This window comes from Lepus europaeus, chromosome 12, assembly GCF_033115175.1.
Source record: "Lepus europaeus isolate LE1 chromosome 12, mLepTim1.pri, whole genome shotgun sequence".
In the NCBI taxonomy this organism is placed as follows: domain Eukaryota; kingdom Metazoa; phylum Chordata; class Mammalia; order Lagomorpha; family Leporidae; genus Lepus; species Lepus europaeus.
In genome coordinates, this window is record NC_084838.1 from 7,266,748 (window position 1) to 7,283,270 (window position 16,523).

The 16,523-nt window shown below is 58.7% G+C and overlaps 1 protein-coding gene across 4 annotated transcripts in view; it reads right to left on the reverse strand.

The window, feature by feature from the left end:
- The window catches only part of RALGPS1 (Ral GEF with PH domain and SH3 binding motif 1), a 260,164-nt gene extending 245,084 nt beyond the window's left edge, over nucleotides 1-15,080 (reverse strand). The window contains exon 1 of one of the 4 annotated variants that reach the window (XM_062207519.1): nucleotides 14,906-15,080. Coding sequence is in view for 1 of the 4 variants with exons in the window: in XM_062207515.1 (XP_062063499.1) it covers nucleotides 262-307 (46 nt within the window). In the remaining 3 variants the exon portion in view is untranslated. Of the gene's footprint in view, nucleotides 1-261; nucleotides 313-14,826 lie in introns of those variants that run through there. The other 3 variants (XM_062207517.1, XM_062207516.1, XM_062207515.1) reach the window with 3 other exon arrangements.
- Nucleotides 15,081-16,523: the final 1,443 nt, after the last annotated feature.

The window sequence follows — 16,523 nt, forward strand, 5'->3', positions numbered from 1 at the left end:
TACCTTCTTCCCGCCTTTGTCATTTGGAGGCTGTGGTCCCTCAAGCCCAACCTGCAGAAGGGGCTCTCTCAGGGGGGCAGGGCTAAGGGTTAAGTGGCAAAATGCAGCACAGCCGCCATTCTCACACGCCCTCCACAAAGCTTCCAGCGCCGTCTTACACACAGCAGGTGGCTCAAACACGCGCTGGGCTGAACAGGGATCTATCGAAGGAAGGCGGTTTCACTGTTTTTCAAAAGAAAAAAAATCTTAATTTTTACTGACTTATTTTTCTAGACAAACATCGTTTTTCACAAGTTTTGCGGAGCATCTCGCTGGAATGGCATTAGGTCCTTCCAGCATCATCACGAGGGACCGACTGGCTGGTGCTCTCGTCCTGTCCACTCAACACACAGGCACGAGGCTGGTCACGAAAACAGAACTCTGGAGAGAAACAAGCACTGCGTAAATAACCCCCAAAGCCACGCTGCTTGGCACCTGCTGAATCCGCCGGTAGGTGGGAGAGGGCGTCCCAGCACCACTCAAGATGGGTGAACGCCACTCTGTCCCCCGCCTCTCACCACAGCCAAGGAGACCCCCTCTCAGCCCGTCACCCACGTCACGGACCTCTGACTCCCTGCGGCAATTCCCTAAGTGGGTGTCGTCATCACACCCATTGAAAATGAGAGCGCAGAGACCCCAGGCGGCCCCACAACTCCCCCAGGACCTCACGGCCAACCAGCAGCAGTGAGTGTTCTGGCCAAGGCGGGATTTGAACCCAGCTCCATCTCGACCCTGTCCCAGACCGTGTCTGCGTTCTGCTCCACAGGAGCGGAGCAACACTGCACCTCCCAGCCTGGCGCACACAGCCCCACCGCCCTGCCTCCACTGTCTCCATCTATCCGCCTCTGCCAATCTCTTTGCCCAAGCATGTGGGTCTCTCAGCTCAGCCAACGTGAATCCCTCTTCTTCCTTCCTGTCCTCCACGCCAAGGAGGCCAGTTCTGCCACTGCCCTGGGTATCCCTCGAGTCCCCTCACTCCTCCCCGGCTGTGGCTTTCAGCACCAGGGTCAGTGGCAACTGGGTCTTGGCCCCTGTCCTGCACTCTTGCCTTTGTGCTCAGGGTGAAAAGGTCAAACCCCCCGTCTCTGGGTTCTGCATCCAGGGATTCAACCACTCATGGATCCAAGACAGCCGGGAACCCTGCGGCGCTGGGCTCGTGCGGGCGGGTTCTCGTCCTCGGTCCCCGACGGATACCGCACATCAACTACTGGGCTAGGTGTTCCGTCACGCAGATGCTGTCAAGGACACGGGAGAATGTGCGAGGGCTACTGCAAACACCACGCCACTTCACCCAAGGGGCTGGCGTGTCCACAGGAGACCCTGGAACCCGCACCCCACAGCCGCGCCGCCAGGTAGGTCCTGGAGCAGTCTCCCAGCGGCCCTCACACATTAAAGCTCCTTCCTCACTGGCTTCCATAAGCCCATCTGTCCGGCACTGAGGCTCAGCGGGGGACAGACTTCCACTCTCACCAAGGTAGGGCCCCTCCCGCCCCCACCAGTGGCCTGGGCAGATCTCACTACTCTAACCCTGAGACCCCACCCGTGAGTTCCACAGGAGGCTTCTCTCTGCCGCTCACGGGCAGGAGAGCGGGGACCATGCATGCCATCACTGGGGTGGCTCACGCCAAGGCGACTGTGATGCCCCAACACATGAGGACGACTGCCCCGGCTCAGACCCCTCGAGATGCAGACCCGCAGGCCACCCACCAAAGGAAGAGCTCCACCGAGCTGTCCCACAGACCCCCAAACTCAAACAGCCAACACAAACCCCACCACCTTCCCCGTCCCAACCCTCTCACGCTCCGCACCCTGGAGCCTGGCCCCCGCCATCGCACGTCACCCAAGCAAGAGATCCTGGCCTCTCCCACCATGCCGCACACCAGTCGTCACGGAGAAAGACCTCTGCCTCACCACTTTCGAACCTGCCTTCTCCATCTCCCGATGGCCACGTGCAGGAGCCACCTGTCACATCTGGGCTCCCACCCAGTCCGCTCCCCCAGGTGATGCTGTTGGTCTCCTCTCCTAACTCTTGGGCAAGTCCCCACAGACCACAGGGCAGCACCCAAACTCCTAAGCAGCACCACAAGCCCCTACGAGCTGACCCCTGCTAAGCTCCCTGCTAAGCTCATCTACCGCCAACCCCTCCTCGGACCCCCACCACCAACCCAGCCCCCCAGTGCCGCACCTGCTCCCCTTCTTGGAGACACGTGAGGCTCACTCTCGTTCCCGCACCTCTGTCCGGTCTCTCTCCCTGCCTACAGCCCTCTCCTCCTGGGAAACGGAAAGGTGTGCTGTCTGACCTGGCGAGCCTCGGCAGCCGAGTGAGCATCCACTCCCACGCCTGTCACCTGTGAGTGCAGGGCCATGGCTGGCTCCCTCCTGTGTGTGAGCCCCATTTATCTTCTCCCGTATGTCACCTCTGTGGGCTCCTGGGGGCAGGGACTAGTGTCAAGCACAGTTACACGCTTGGTAAACTTTTACTTACTGCTTAAAACCACTAATGAGATCAAGGTGTTCGCTCCACCCCCTGAGAAGCAAAGCAGTAAAAACAAGGCCAGCCGTAGCCTCGGAAACCGCGGCGGGGAGCGTTCCTGTAACAGGCGCTTCTGGTGGCAGCTAGGAGTCCTGACAAAGAAGAGCCGGCGACTGCACTGTGTCAGGGATCCGCGCAGGGTGCAGGGGCGGAACACCGTTGGGCGCAGACGCCTCCCGGAACGTTGAGTTCACCGCGCACACAGCTGCCACCCCCACCAGACTGACACCCACCCATCCTTCGGGGGCCAGCCTGAAGGCTCCTTCCTCGGGAGCTGTGTCTGAGCCTCCCTGCAGGTGAACCTGTTCCACTTCTAGTCTCTTCCCACTCTGGCCATGACTGTTTCTGCCCTGATGTAACTTTGCCGCCACACCAGAGGATAAAAGACAGCGAGGACCAGACTGGTCCTCTTCCGCCTCCGTGGCTCCCACTCAGCACAGTACTGCCGTTCAGTGGGCGGATGGACGGACAGACGAACTAGCAGGCATGAAGGTCTAGCCGAACAGGTGAGGACAAGGAAGAAGGCTACCTTCAACTGTTGGAACAATCCTATGATGTCATCGGGCTTTACTCTGAGCCAAGCCTCACAATCTTAGATTTTTTTTTTTAGATTTATTTATTAATTTGAAAGTCAGAGTTATACAGAGAAAGAAACAGAGGCAGGGAGAGAGAGAGAGAGAGAGGGGTCTTCATCCGCTGGTCCACTCCCCAACTGGCTGCAACGGCCAGAGCTGCGCCAATCTGAAGCCAGGAGCCAGGAGCTTCTTCCCGGGTCTCCCACACAGGGGCCCAAGGACTTGGGCCATCTTCTACTGCTTTCCCAGGCCATTAGCAGAGAGCTGGATCAGAAGTGGAACAGCCAGGTCTCAAACTGGTGCCCATATGGGATGCCGGCACTGCAGGCAGCGGCTTTACCCACTACGCCACAGAGCCGACCCCATCTTAGATCTTAAAACTGGGGTTGGGAGCCGGCACTGTGGCAGAGAAGGCTAAGCCTCTGCCCGTGGTGCTGGCATCCTATATGAGCACCAGTTAAAGTCCCAGTGCTCCTCCAATCAGGCCCTCTGCGAATGCACCTGGGAAAGCAGTGGAAGATGGCCCAAAGGCTTGGGCCCCTGCACCCGCATGGAAGACCTGGAAGAAGCTCCTGGCTCTGGATTGGCTCAGTTCCAGCCATTGCAGCCATTTGGGGAGTGAACCAGTGGATGGAAGACCTCTCTCTCTCTCTCTCTCTCTCTCTCTCTCTCTCTCTCTCTCTCCCTCCCTCCCTCCCTCTCTTTGTATGTAATTCTCTCAAACAAATAAATAAATCTTTAAAAAAAAAAAAAGCTGCAGCTTGGGCTGTCCTACTGAAGAGGATGCACACACTGGGGATGTTCCTACACACTGGAAAGCAGGCTTCTCCAAGCAAACTGACACCTCTGGCATTCTGGCTCCTGCGCACGGATCTTTCTACAGCACCTGGCTGCTGGTCTCTGCCACACAAGTACTTCCTCCCAGCTACACGGATAAGCCTGGGCTCCACGAGTCTCTGTCAGCCTGTAAGAAGCCCCCTAAGACTGTGATGGTGCTAACAGATCATGAGACACGCTCTTTGTATGCGGACGCCAACCCCAGACTGATGCCAGAGCTGTGGCCCAAGTAGGGTCTGCTCCCCGTTGCCATGCCATCACATCAGAGATCCCATGGAAGATCTCAAGGCGGAGGCTCGCACCCGAGGTCAATGCTTCACCACGGACGTGACTTCAGCCTTGGTACTCAGCCTGCAGGGAGCTGCTGAACCGCTACGCGCAGCTGGACGTGCTCAAGTCGTGGGCTCTGCCAGGTGGGCAGTCAGGACACCTGGGCATGAACCCCTGGCAGCAGCTCTGCTCTCAGCTGACGTGGGGCGAGGAGACTCAACAATCCGCCGCCTTCAGCACAGGCCATGAGCACAAAGCCCGCAGGTGCTCACCGCAAAGGTGTCTGCCGCAGAGAGAAGGGAACTGCAGGTGCTCACCGCAAAGGTGTCTGCCGCAGAGAGAAGGGAACTGCAGGTGCTCGCCGCAAAGGTGTCTGCCGCAGAGAGAAGGGAGCTGCAGGTGCTCACCGCAAAGGTGTCTGCCGCAGAGAGAAGGGAACTGCAGGTGCTCACCGCAAAGGTGTCTGCCGCAGAGAGAAGGGAACTGCAGGTGCTCGCCGCAAAGGTGTCTGCCGCAGAGAGAAGGGAACTGCAGGTGCTCACCGCAAAGGTGTCTGCCGCAGAGAGAAGGGAACTGCAGGTGCTCGCCGCAAAGGTGTCTGCCGCAGAGAGAAGGGAACTGCAGGTGCTCGCCGCAAAGGTGTCTGCCGCAGAGAGAAGGGAACTGCAGGTGCTCGCCGCAAAGGTGTCTGCCGCAGAGAGAAGGGAACTGCAGGTGCTCACCGCAAAGGTGTCTGCCGCAGAGAGAAGGGAGCTGAAGCTGCTTCTGAGAACAGCAAGCAACGCAGCCCATCAGCCAGCGAGCAGCTCCCCTCCTATCCACAAGCTCCCCAAAAAGAACCCAAGCTTAGTCCTGGTTCCCAGCCAATCCACACGCCCCAGGAATCACTACACTGGAGGCACTGGCGAGAAAGACCAGGACTCGCTGGAGACTCCCTAAGCCCATCGCTCCAAACTGAACTCAATTCCTCCAATCCAGTTATACCTAAAAGCCAAGAGCAGCTACTGCAGGCACCTGTGTCCAGTGAAGCCCTGCTTCTTTATCTCCCTTGTGCCTAGTGGAACCCACGCCTTGCTGTGGTCTGGGTGTGGCCTGAGGCCCTCACAGGGGCTGGATGGTCCTCAGCTCCTCCTGGACAACTCGTGTGACCCCTCTGGGCTCTCATTTCCCCCTTCGCACACCCAAACCTGCCCCACGGGCCCTGCAGAACCAGTGTGAGGCAGAAGCAACGGGTGTCAAGAAACCGCTGAGCACTGTAAAGCGTTGAAGGGACCTCAGACCCCACCACCTCTCACTTCATGGATTCAAGTTGGTCGTTTGTTCATTCAACAAACACTCAGGCCACACCTACTACATGCCAGCTGCTACGCGAGACACTGAGGACGTGCTGGAGCGACACACATGCAGCCCTGGGGTCGGCACTGGGCACAGTGGGCTGACCCTCCGCTTGGTACACCCACACCCCATATCCAGAGCAGCTGGGATCAAGCCCCACTGCTGCTTCTGATCCAGCTTCCAGCTGATGTGCCTGGGAGGCAGTGAAAGATGAACCAAGTACTTGGGTTCCTGCCTCCCAGGCGGGAGACCCAGGCCTTAGCCTGGCCCAGCCCCACTTAATCCAGGCATTTGGGGAGTGAACCAGTGGAAGGAAGATCTCTTTCTCTGCCTCCCCATCTCTCTTTCAAATTAGTAAATAAGCTTTTTTTTTTTTTTTCTGACAGATAGAGTTAGACAGTGAGAGAGACAAAGAGACAGAGAGAAAGGTTTTCCTCCCATTGGTTCATCCCCCAAATGGCCGCTACAGCCAGAGCTACGCCAATCTGAAGCCAGGAGCCAGGCGCCTCCTCCTGGTCTCCCATGAGGTGCAGGGCCCAAGCACCGGGGCCATCCTCCACTGCTTTCCTAGGCCACAGCAGAGAGCTGGACTGGAAGAGGAGCAACCGGGCAGAGGATTAACCAAGTGAGCCATGGCACCGGCCCCAGGAAATAAGCTTTAAAGAAAACAACCACCACAAAGTCCATGATCCAACAGGACTGATGACTCGGCAGCAGGGAGACGGACACACCCAGCAGCTACGCCCAAGAGCCAAGAGCCTGTCCGTGCCACGGTCCTAAAAGCTGTCAGAACATCAAAGGGTTAAAAGCCAAGGGAACAACCTACTCAGATCATTCAGGCTGCCCTGGGCTAGATCCTGAATAAGGTGGGAGGAACAAAGGCATACTTTTAAAAATATTTATTTATTATTTTTATTTTTTGAAAGGCAGAGCAATGGAGCAAAAGGGAGACAGAGAGAGGGAGAGGGAGGAAGGGGGAAGGGGAGGGGGAGGGGGAAGAGAAGAGGGAAACAGAGAGAGACAGACAGACAGACAGAGAGCTTCCATCTGCTGGTTTACTCCACAAATGGCTGCAACAGCCAGGAGCCAGGAGCTCCATCCGGGTCTCCCACAAGGGGCCCAAACACTTGGGCCATCTTCTGTTGTGTTCCCAGGCCCTTTAGCAGGGAGCTGGATGGGAGGCAGAGCAGCCAGGACTGGAGCTGTCACTCCAAAATTGGATGTCGGCACTGCAGGCAGGGGACTTAACTGTACCGCAAGGCCAGCCCCCAAACATAGTCCCTGGAACTACAGAGTGGGGGAGCCACGAGGAAGCCACGAGGGGTCACACAGTAGCACCACTTGCAGGCAGGGCAGGCAGGGCTGTGGGAGCCGGTATCCTGAAGGTGCTACAGGAATGAAGATTACAGGAAAACACAGCTCCAGACGGGGCACAAAACAGGAAGTATCTTAACATAGTCAGAGTCATCAGTTCCACATAACACATTTTACTGCCCACAAAGAGCCACAGCAAACTCCCCTGGATTTATTAACTTGTTTTCCTTAAATATTTAATTATTCAGCAATGTACTCAAAGCACAGGCTTCCTCTGCCCTACTTATCAGACTTATGCAACAGTGGGGAGCATTACTGTACCCAATAAACAGAGAGAAAGACACACACTATTCCTCCTTTCTTCTCAAATGATCTTCACAGAAATCTATGAACGTCAAGTCCAAACACTAAAACGGTCTTCTGATTACTGAAGCCATTGTCTTCACCTTAAAACAAAACCTGACTATAAAAATATCTAAAACCTAAGGAAGGAAAGTACCATATTGCATAATGTTCATATTAAAGACTCAAGCTTTGGGGACCACGCTGTGGTGCAGGGTAAGCCACCACCCACAGCACCAGCATCCCACATGGGTGCCAGTTTGAATCCTGGCTACTCCACTTCTGATCCAAGCTAATGCACTTGGGAAAGCAGCCAAGGATGCCCCATGTCCCTGGGCCCTGGCACCCACATGGGAGACCCAGGAAAAGCTCCTGGCTCCTGGCTTAGGTCTGGCCCAGCCCTGGCCATTGCAGTTATTTGGGGAGTGAACCAACAGATGGAAGATTGATCCCTCTCTCTCGCTCTCTCTCTCTCTCTCTCCTTCTCTCTCTGTAACTCACCTTTCAAATAAATAAAAATCTTTTAAAAAAATGAATCATGGTTTACGTGGAATCACAGGTCAATGAAATATGAAGAATTTAGTAAGCCAGCCCCCAGTTTCTGGACTGGACTGACAGAGGCGCTGCCCAGGCTGACCCTCCACCTCTCCACCAGTACCCACTGTCTTTGCGGGGGTCCAAGCTTGCATGCACCCTCCCAGTCCGGTGCAGTCCCGCCATCCCCATCCCCAAGTACACCTGAGGCTTTGTTTTTTTGGTTTTTTTTGTTTGTTTGTTTTTTAAAGATTTATTTGAAAGTCAGAGTTACACAGAGAGAGAAGGAGAGGCAGAGAGAGGTCTTCCATCTGTTGGCTCACTCCCCAATTGGCCGCAATGGCCAGAGCTGCGCCGATCTGAAGCCAAGAGCTTCTTCTGGGTCTCCCACACAGGTGCAGGGGCCCAAGGACTTGGGCCATCTTCCACTGCTTTCCCAGGCCATAGCAGAGAGCTGGATCCAAAGCTAGGACTCAACCAGCACCTACAGGGGATGCCAGCACTGCAGATGGTGGCTTTACCCGCTGTGCCACAATGCCGGCCCTGTACACCTGAGTTTTAACACATTCCTCATGCAGTAACTCACATAATCGCCACGGGCAATAAACCACTACCTCCTCCCCACAAAGAACAGCATCCGAAAACCTCTGTGACCCTGGGCAGAGAGGGCACCATCCCAGCTCACATCCCCTGGGCGCTCGCCCTCTGCTGGGCCCTGTCCTGCCTCCGTGAGGTTCCTGCAGAGGGCAAGCGCTACCACACCTCTGCAAGCAATGGACAACAGCGGTGTGGGCACTGGCAGAGGCCACACAGCTGGGGACACAGACAGCATCATCCGCCGCCCGACTCCAGGGTCTGTGCTTGAAACATGGCCCGTCCACCTCTCCAGTACTCAGGATAGAGAAACCTCCTGCCCACGACACAGCCTATGTGGAGTCTATGCGCTGAGCCTTCCTGGCCTCTGCTCTCCACAGGTAAGGGCAGGTGAGACAGGCCCGCCCGTGCCTCCCCTTGGGGAAAAGCCACGGGATAACTGACCGGTGCAGGTGCTCAAAGAGAAGGTGCTCACAACGGTGTGGGCTGACCTCCACCTGGGAGAAGAACGAGGGCAAAATGGGGGGAAAGGACCTGGGTGGACAAACCCACAGGCTTGGAGGGACACCCAAGGGCGCCCTGAGCACTCTGACTTCAGAGCCAGTTTCTCAGTTGCCCCAACCCCTCCCCACCAGCCCCACCACCACTTCCCTAGGACCCAGGGAAAACAGCGCCACCCTTAGTTACAACAGTGAGCCCTGGGCAAGCGCTGGTTCCAGTTGGGGACCATGGTACACATCCACTGCCTCCTCCACGGCCCCCACTAGGCAACACTGCTATCCCGTGTTACACATCATGAGGCTGACAGCAGGGGTGACACCTGTCCCAGGTCACACAGGCTGTGTGTGGCAGCACTGGGACCTGAGCCCATGTCGCCTTGGCCACTTCACTCGAGGTCTGGTCACCTTCTGTCTGCAGGCGACAACTCCACCAACAGTGAGCTCCCGAGGTTGAGCCCCACACAGAAGCCACACAAGGCTGGACAGTGAATGTCCACATCAAGGCAGGGGAGCGTTCTCTTGGCTCAGAGGGGCTGGCGCTGTGGCATAGCAGGTAAAGCCGCCGCCTGCAGTGCCAGCATCCCGTGTGGGCGCCAGTTTGAGACCTGGCTGCTCCACTTCTGATCCAGCTCTCTGCTATGGCCTGGGAAAGCAGTGGAAGATGGTCCAAGTCCTTGGGCCTCTGCACCCATGTGGGAGGCCCAGAGGAAGCTCCTGGCCCCTGGCTTCGGACCAGCTCAGCTCCAGCCATTGTGGCCATTTGGGGAGTAAATCAGCAGATGGAAAACTCTCTGTCTCTGTGTCTCTTTCTCTGTCTCCCTCTAAATCTCTCTCTCTCTCTCTCTCTCTCTCTCTCTCTAGCTGTCTTTCAAATAAATAAATAAATCTTAAAAAAAAAAAGAAAAGAAAAGAAAGTGACCTCAGAGGCCAGTGTTGGGGTGCAGCAGACTAAGTGGCTGCCTGTAACACCAGCATCCATAGGAGCCCTGGCTGCTCCACTTCTGATCCAGCTCCCTGCTATGTCCTGGGAAAGCAGAGGAGGATGGACCAAGTGCTTGGGCCCCTGCACCCGCGTGGGAGACCCGGATGGAGTTCTGGGTTCCTGGCTTCAGGCTGAATCAGCCCTGGCTGTTGCAGTCACTGGGGAATGAACCAGCAGACAGAAGAAATATCTATCAATCAATCAGCCCATCTATCCCTCCCTCCCTCTCTCTCCCTGGTCTTCTCCTTTTCCATCTCTCACTCTGCCTCTTAAATACACAATAAATAAACCTTAATAAAAAAAAAAAAAAAAAAAAAGGAAAGCCTGCTTGGGCACACCTTGTACAGAAGCCAACCCAAGCAGCTCTCTCGGGCCCTGGTCAAAGTCTACAGCCTGCCCTCTGGGCACCTGCGGCCAGCCCCCAGGGGAGAGGCAGCCCAGCTTCGGAGGACGGGCGGGGTGGGCTCCGGCAAGCCCGAGCAGCAGGGTACAGCCTTCCTTCCACTTCCCCATCTCCACCTGCAGCACCTGCAGCACCCTCCTTCTCTCCCGCCCCTGAGAACTTTGTAAGAGTGTCAGCAGCCACACCCAAAGCCTGCAGCCAGCAATGTGGCCCGGCACGTGCCTGCCCCCGGGTCAGCACTCACACGTCCAGGCCTGGATGACTGGGCTGAGCAGGCGTCCATCATGCTGCTCACCAAGCACCCACCCTGGGCGCAGCCCTTGGAGACCCAGCAGCGAAGCAAGCGGGAGAAGACAGGCCCAGAGCCACACAGGCTCTGACCAAGGTGTGTGGAAGGACGGAAGGACAGAGTAGGCTTGCACACAGGAGGGGGAGGTGAACTGAGGAGCCACGCCCAGATGACCAGGGAGCAGTCTCGGTCCCTGCCCTGTGACCCCACACACTGGTCACCGTTCTGTAACCAGGGCTTGTGTGCAGCAGGTGAGCCTCGCCAAGGCGGGCACTTCAGGCATCTCCCTGGCTCACAGGCAGCTGCCCAGCCCAGCATCTGCCCACAAACAAAGCATCTGTCTTGGACAACTGGTAACCCGGCAAGCAGCTCACCCTCCCAGACCCCTCTGGTCCAACTTGCTCTCTGCACTCCACACAGAATCCCAGGAAGCAGATCCTATTATCATCATCCGGTTTATAGATAAGGAAGCTGAGAGGACAGAGATTAGGAAATTGCCCCAGGCCACACAGCCGAGAGTGACAGAGCCGGACTCTGAATCACAGGCCAAAGGAAGAGCGGCTCTCAACCTCTGTCCCTTTTCCTTTCTCTTTCGGTTCCCCGCCACGCACTCTGATGCACGGGTTGCCCTTTAACCTACTGTTCACTGGGACGGAAGCCAATTCTTTCCTAGAGGAGGAGGGCCGTCTCCCTGCCGTACCATGAACAATGACTGCTAACCAGCACTGCGTAAACAGTGTGGGGAGCAGGAACACACTGGGCTCACCGTATCGGGGAGAAACGCTGATCAATACTGAGGAGGGACTGTATGTACCAATCGGAACATTTGCCAACACTGAAGCGATTTCCAGAACAGACGGAGTGAACAGACAGAGGAGCACGGTACGTATAGAAAGCTTATTCTTTGCGCGGGAGAAAGAACATGCAATAAACAAAAAACTGGGCACCGGTGGTTGCCTCTAGGGAGGAGAACCAGGCAGGCACTGGTAGCTTGAGGCAAGAAAGACACTTAGTTTACAACTTATCCCCCACTTAAGGCCGGTGCCGTGGCTTAACAGGCTAATCCTCCGCCTTGCGGCGCTGGCACACCGGGTTCTAGTCCTGGTCGGGGCGCTGGATTCTATCCCGGTTGCCCCTCTTCCAGGTCAGCTCTCTGCTATGGCCTGGGAAGGCAGTGGAGGATGGCCCAACTTGGGCCCTGCACCCCATGGGAGACCAGGAGAAGCACCTGGCTCCTGCCTTCGGATCAGTGCGATGCGCCAGCCGCAGCGGCCATTGGAGGATGAACCAACAGCAAAAAGGAAGACCTTTCTCTCTCACTATCCACTCTGCCTGTCAAAAAAAAAAAAAAAATTTATCCCCCACTTAAAAAAAAAAACAAACTGTAATTTTCTTAACTTCATAAAACAATGAAACAACAACACTAAGTGGGGAAGTCAATCATTGCCCAGCCTTCCCCAAGTGCTCACATACGTACGGCGGCAACCATGAACCAGACCGGCCAAACTTAGCGCACGTGGTGACACAGGGCTGCTTCGGGTGGCGGTTCACTAACTTTGGTAATGTCGTAACACCACTCTTGTGCACGCGACATTCTGCCGTCCCTTCCTGCTTCAAGTCCCACCGTTGGCCCTTCAGCAAGTGCTGAATGAGACCTACTATGCCCGGATGAGGTCCCGGACAGACACTGGAGAGAGGATTATACGGGGAAGGGTCCTCTTCCCTGCCTTTTGGGGAAGCACCAGGACCAGCGGATCTGGCGGGCATGCCAGAGCCAGAGAGGCCCCGTGAGCACGCAGCCCCGCCCCCTGCTCACCCAGCTCGGAAAACTGAGACCTGTTCCAGGTGCTGCCCTCCCTGTGGGCTCCCGGCTGACAGAGGGCAAGTGGGGCGGGGCAGCAAGCAGTCAGGAGCCTTCACAGACCTTGTCTTGTTTGTTCTCCATAGTCACCGCATGGGCTGGACGGGCACCCCTGCCTCCTAAGCGAGGAAACCAAACGCCTGAGCACTGAGGGACTGGTGCTGCGTGACCCTGCGGGGGCAGGGGGCATGAGACATGCAGGGCCGGCCGGCCTGACTCCCAGGTCGACCCCAGGAGCTCTACCCTCCACACCAGAGACTGGACAGCCTCACGTGCAGTAGCTCCCCATTAACGTCTTTCTTTCTCTCTCCCCTGGACGTTGTCACCCAACAACAGCCAACCAGAAAGCCACGGCCCTGGTATTCCGGCACATCCTGGCCCTTGTCCGCAGCCAGGTTGTGGCCGCAGGGCATGACGGTCAGCCAGAGGGCAGCGGACTCTGTGAGCAGCTTACAGAGCTCCTGTTGCGACACAGGAGGACGCTGCACACAGGGTGCCACTGAAAACTCTGGGGGCTGCCACACAGGTACAGACCCCAGAGTCATCACCCACATGATACCCTGGGTCACCAACGCACTGGCCACCGGAAGTGAGGGAGGCCAGCACAGTAGCACTAGACCTCCGGAAGTCCGGTAGCTTCTCCCGTACTGGGAAACGCAGGCAGCAGAGACGCCTCCACACACCCCCTCTGCTGGGCGGGCAAGGCAGAGGGCAGGCACCACAGCTCAGATGGCCACTGGCGAACGGGGACCCTGGGCGGCGGAAGGGCACCACGGGGACAGGCCACTCCGGGGAGCCCCGTCATCTCACCTCCTTCCTTGGCCCTGTAAGAATCCAGAGAAGAGCTGGCCCACCCTGTACTTAGGCAGCTCCCTTCTGGAATGTGGCAAAATCGGGGGCCGGCGCCATGGCTTAACAGGCTAATCCTCTGCCTTGCGGCGCCAGCACACCGGGTTCTAGTCCCAGTTGGGGCGCCGGATTCTGTCCCGGTTGCCCCTCTTCCAGGTCAGCTCTCTGCTATGGCCCGGGAAGGCAGTGGAGGATGGCCCAACTTGGGCCCTGCACCCCATGGGAGACCAGGAGAAGCACCTGGCTCCTGGCTTCGGATCAGCGAGATGCGTCGGCCGCGGCGGCCACTGGAGGGTGAACCAACGGCAAAAAGGAAGACCTTTCTCTCTCTCTCTCTCACTACCCACTCTGCCTGTCAAAAACAAAAAACAAAAAAACGGGGTTCCCACCTGGCAGGGGTAGGGGGAATCCCACCAGGCTCAAGTCCACGCCTCAGAGCTGAGCCCTCACTGGGGCTGGGGTCTAAAGGGCGGCACACAACACAACTCTGCCTTGCACCAGCCCGGGCTCTGAGGCCGCCCAGGGAGAAGCAGTCAAGATCCACGCACGGCTGAGTCTCTCCGGCTCCGGCCAGACTCTCTCCCGGACGCCAACCTGAGAGCCCCCTCCTCTCAGACTCCCAGTCCCGAGGAGGCCCAACCTGACCCACCCATACATTTACTGGGGCTGCACTGTCCCACCTCCCCCAACAAGGCCCCCCGGGAGGCACCCAGGGCAGGGGGGCCAAGACCCTCAGTTCAGAAGCGCAGGTGCCCCCGGGGTATCACAGGGTCCAGGCTTCTGCCTCGGTCCTGCTGCCCCCTCACCAGGCTACCATTTCCGGCTCTCGGAGACAGGCACGGTGCACATTTGCACCAGCATCTGGTCCCAGGAGCCGACAAGCCAGGCCCCTTCCACGCCGCACACGCACATTCTTCGACAGCCCCCCCGGCCTGGGGAAGCCCCTTCGTCAAACACGGGGAGCCCCTCTGAGGGCCGAAAACCTGCGCGCCCCACTTGAGGCACCGAGGAAGCAGCCGGCCTAGAGCGAAGCGAGTCCGGCTCCAAAGAGGCTCGGGCAGGCCTCGACCCTGCACCCGCGGAACCCGGGATGTCCCCAGAACCCGCAGAGAGCCCGAAGCCCTCGCTCCCACCCAAGACCCCCGGAGAGACTAGCAGGCCACCTTCCAGCCTCCGGAGACCACCCCCCCCTCGTTGCTCCAGCTCCTCACCTGTGGCCTCGCTTCCGGACCTGCCACCTCTCGGGCCCCGCCCCCCGCCCCGGCAGGTCTCCTCGCCCCTCCCCTTGCACCTGTGGTTTCCCCAGGCCCGGGGCTCGCCCGCCGCTCCGGCCCCGCCCCCTGCACCTGCAGCCCCTCGGCCCCGCCCAACTGCCGCTCCGCCCCGCCCCCCGCACCTGCGCCCTTTCCCGCCCCACCCCCACACCCGCTGTCCTTCACGCCCCCCCCTCCCCCCGGGACCAGCACGTTCAAGGCCACCAGCCCCGCCGCCCAGGCACGGCCGACCCCGGCCCCGCCCCTCGCCCCTCCCCCGGCCCCAGCGGCCCCCGCCGGGCCCCGCCCCCCGCACCTGCAGCTCCCTCCGGCCCGGCCCTCAGGGGCCCGCCCCGCCGGCCGCTCTTCTCACCGCCGCAGTCCCGGCCGGTCACCTTGACGCGGGCCGCAGTGGCTGCCGCCGCCTCCTCATGGCCCTGGGAGCGGCCCAGCGGCAGCAGCGCCTTAGCTCGGAGGCCGGAGCCGGGCCAAGCCGGGCCGGGGCCGGGCCAGGCGCAGCGGGAGCGCGGGCCGACGCGGGAGCCGAGCGGGTGCCCAGCCGCAGTAGGAACCGTCCGCTCCCAGGCCTGAGCGGCGGACCGCACAGCCAATGGGCACGCGGCGCCCGGCCAGCTCCCCAACCAGCTCGGGGCAGGGGCGGAGACACGCAAATCGGCCGGCGGGGCGCCCTGTGCGCAGCCGCGGCCGCGCGGTCCCCGGGCCCCGGCCCTGCGCTCGCCCGCGGTCGCGGTCTGCGCCTGCAGGGATGCTCGGCGGCCCGCGCCCGGCCCGGTCCGAGGAGAGCGGTGCATCGCACTCCTACACGCCCTCCCAGGCCGCGCCCGCCCCGCCCCTTGCAGTCCGTGCTAGGATCTGTCGTTTTCCACAAAAACCCTTAGTGCCCACTCCTGACAGCTCGGAGATAGGCCCAGAGCGCGAGAGGCCGGAGAAACCGCGGGGATCCTCGGTCCCGCGCATTCGTGCCACACCTGGGCGAAGCGACTTGCCCGAGGCCGCTGCGTGTCGAGCTGGGGAATGAGCCCGGCCCCTGTGCCTGGGCTTCCGTCGCTTACCCCTGCAGAGATGAACAGTTGCAAGGACAGCCCGGCCTGCGGAACCCTGGAGCTGCGACCCTCGGCCATTGGGGCCCCCGCAGAGAAGAGGCGCGAGATGCCCTCCCCACTCGCAGAAACCTGGACCAGTTCTCAAAGTCATCTCGCGGGAACATCAGCGGATGGTTGCTGGGCTCTCCCCAAAGCTTACGGGAGGAAAAACAGAAATGTCTAGGTCTTAGGGGGACCCCTGGGCGGAAAGTTCGGCTCTTTTGTATTAAGAAAGCCTTGACCCTCAATGAAGAGAGTTCATTGTCTTAAAGAGAACATGAGAGTTGGGGCTGGCGCTGTGGCACAGGGGTTAAAGCCCTGGCCTGCAGTGCCGGCATCCCATATGGGCACCAGGTTCAAGTCCCAGCTGCTCGACTTCCGATCCAGCTCTGCTATGGCCTGGGAAAGCAGCAGAGGATGGGCCAAGTCCTTGGGTCCCCGCACCCACGTGGGAGACCCAGAAGAAGCTCCAGCCTCTCTACTTATCTCTGTAACTCTTTCAATTAAATAAAATAAACATCGTTAGAGAGAGAGAGAACACGAGAGTGTGTAATGCAGTGATCTGCTCAGAGCCTCTGGGCTCAGAAATGCACAGCGTGGTCTCTGCATCTGTAACTCTGCCTTTCATATAAGTAAATATGTTTAAGAGGGGCGGTGCTGTAGCCTAGTGGGTAAAGCTGCCACCTGCAGCGCTGGCATCCCACATGGGTGTCAGTTCGAGTCCCAGCCGCTCCACTTTCGATCCGGTTCCATGCTAATGCATCTGGGAAAGCAGCAGAAGATGGTCCAAGTATTTGGGCCCCTGCACCCACTTGGAAGAAGCTCTTGGCTCCTGGCTTCAGATTGGGCCAGTTCTGGCCCTTGCCACCATTTGGGGAGTGAACCAGTGGATGGAAGCTCTCTTTGTGTG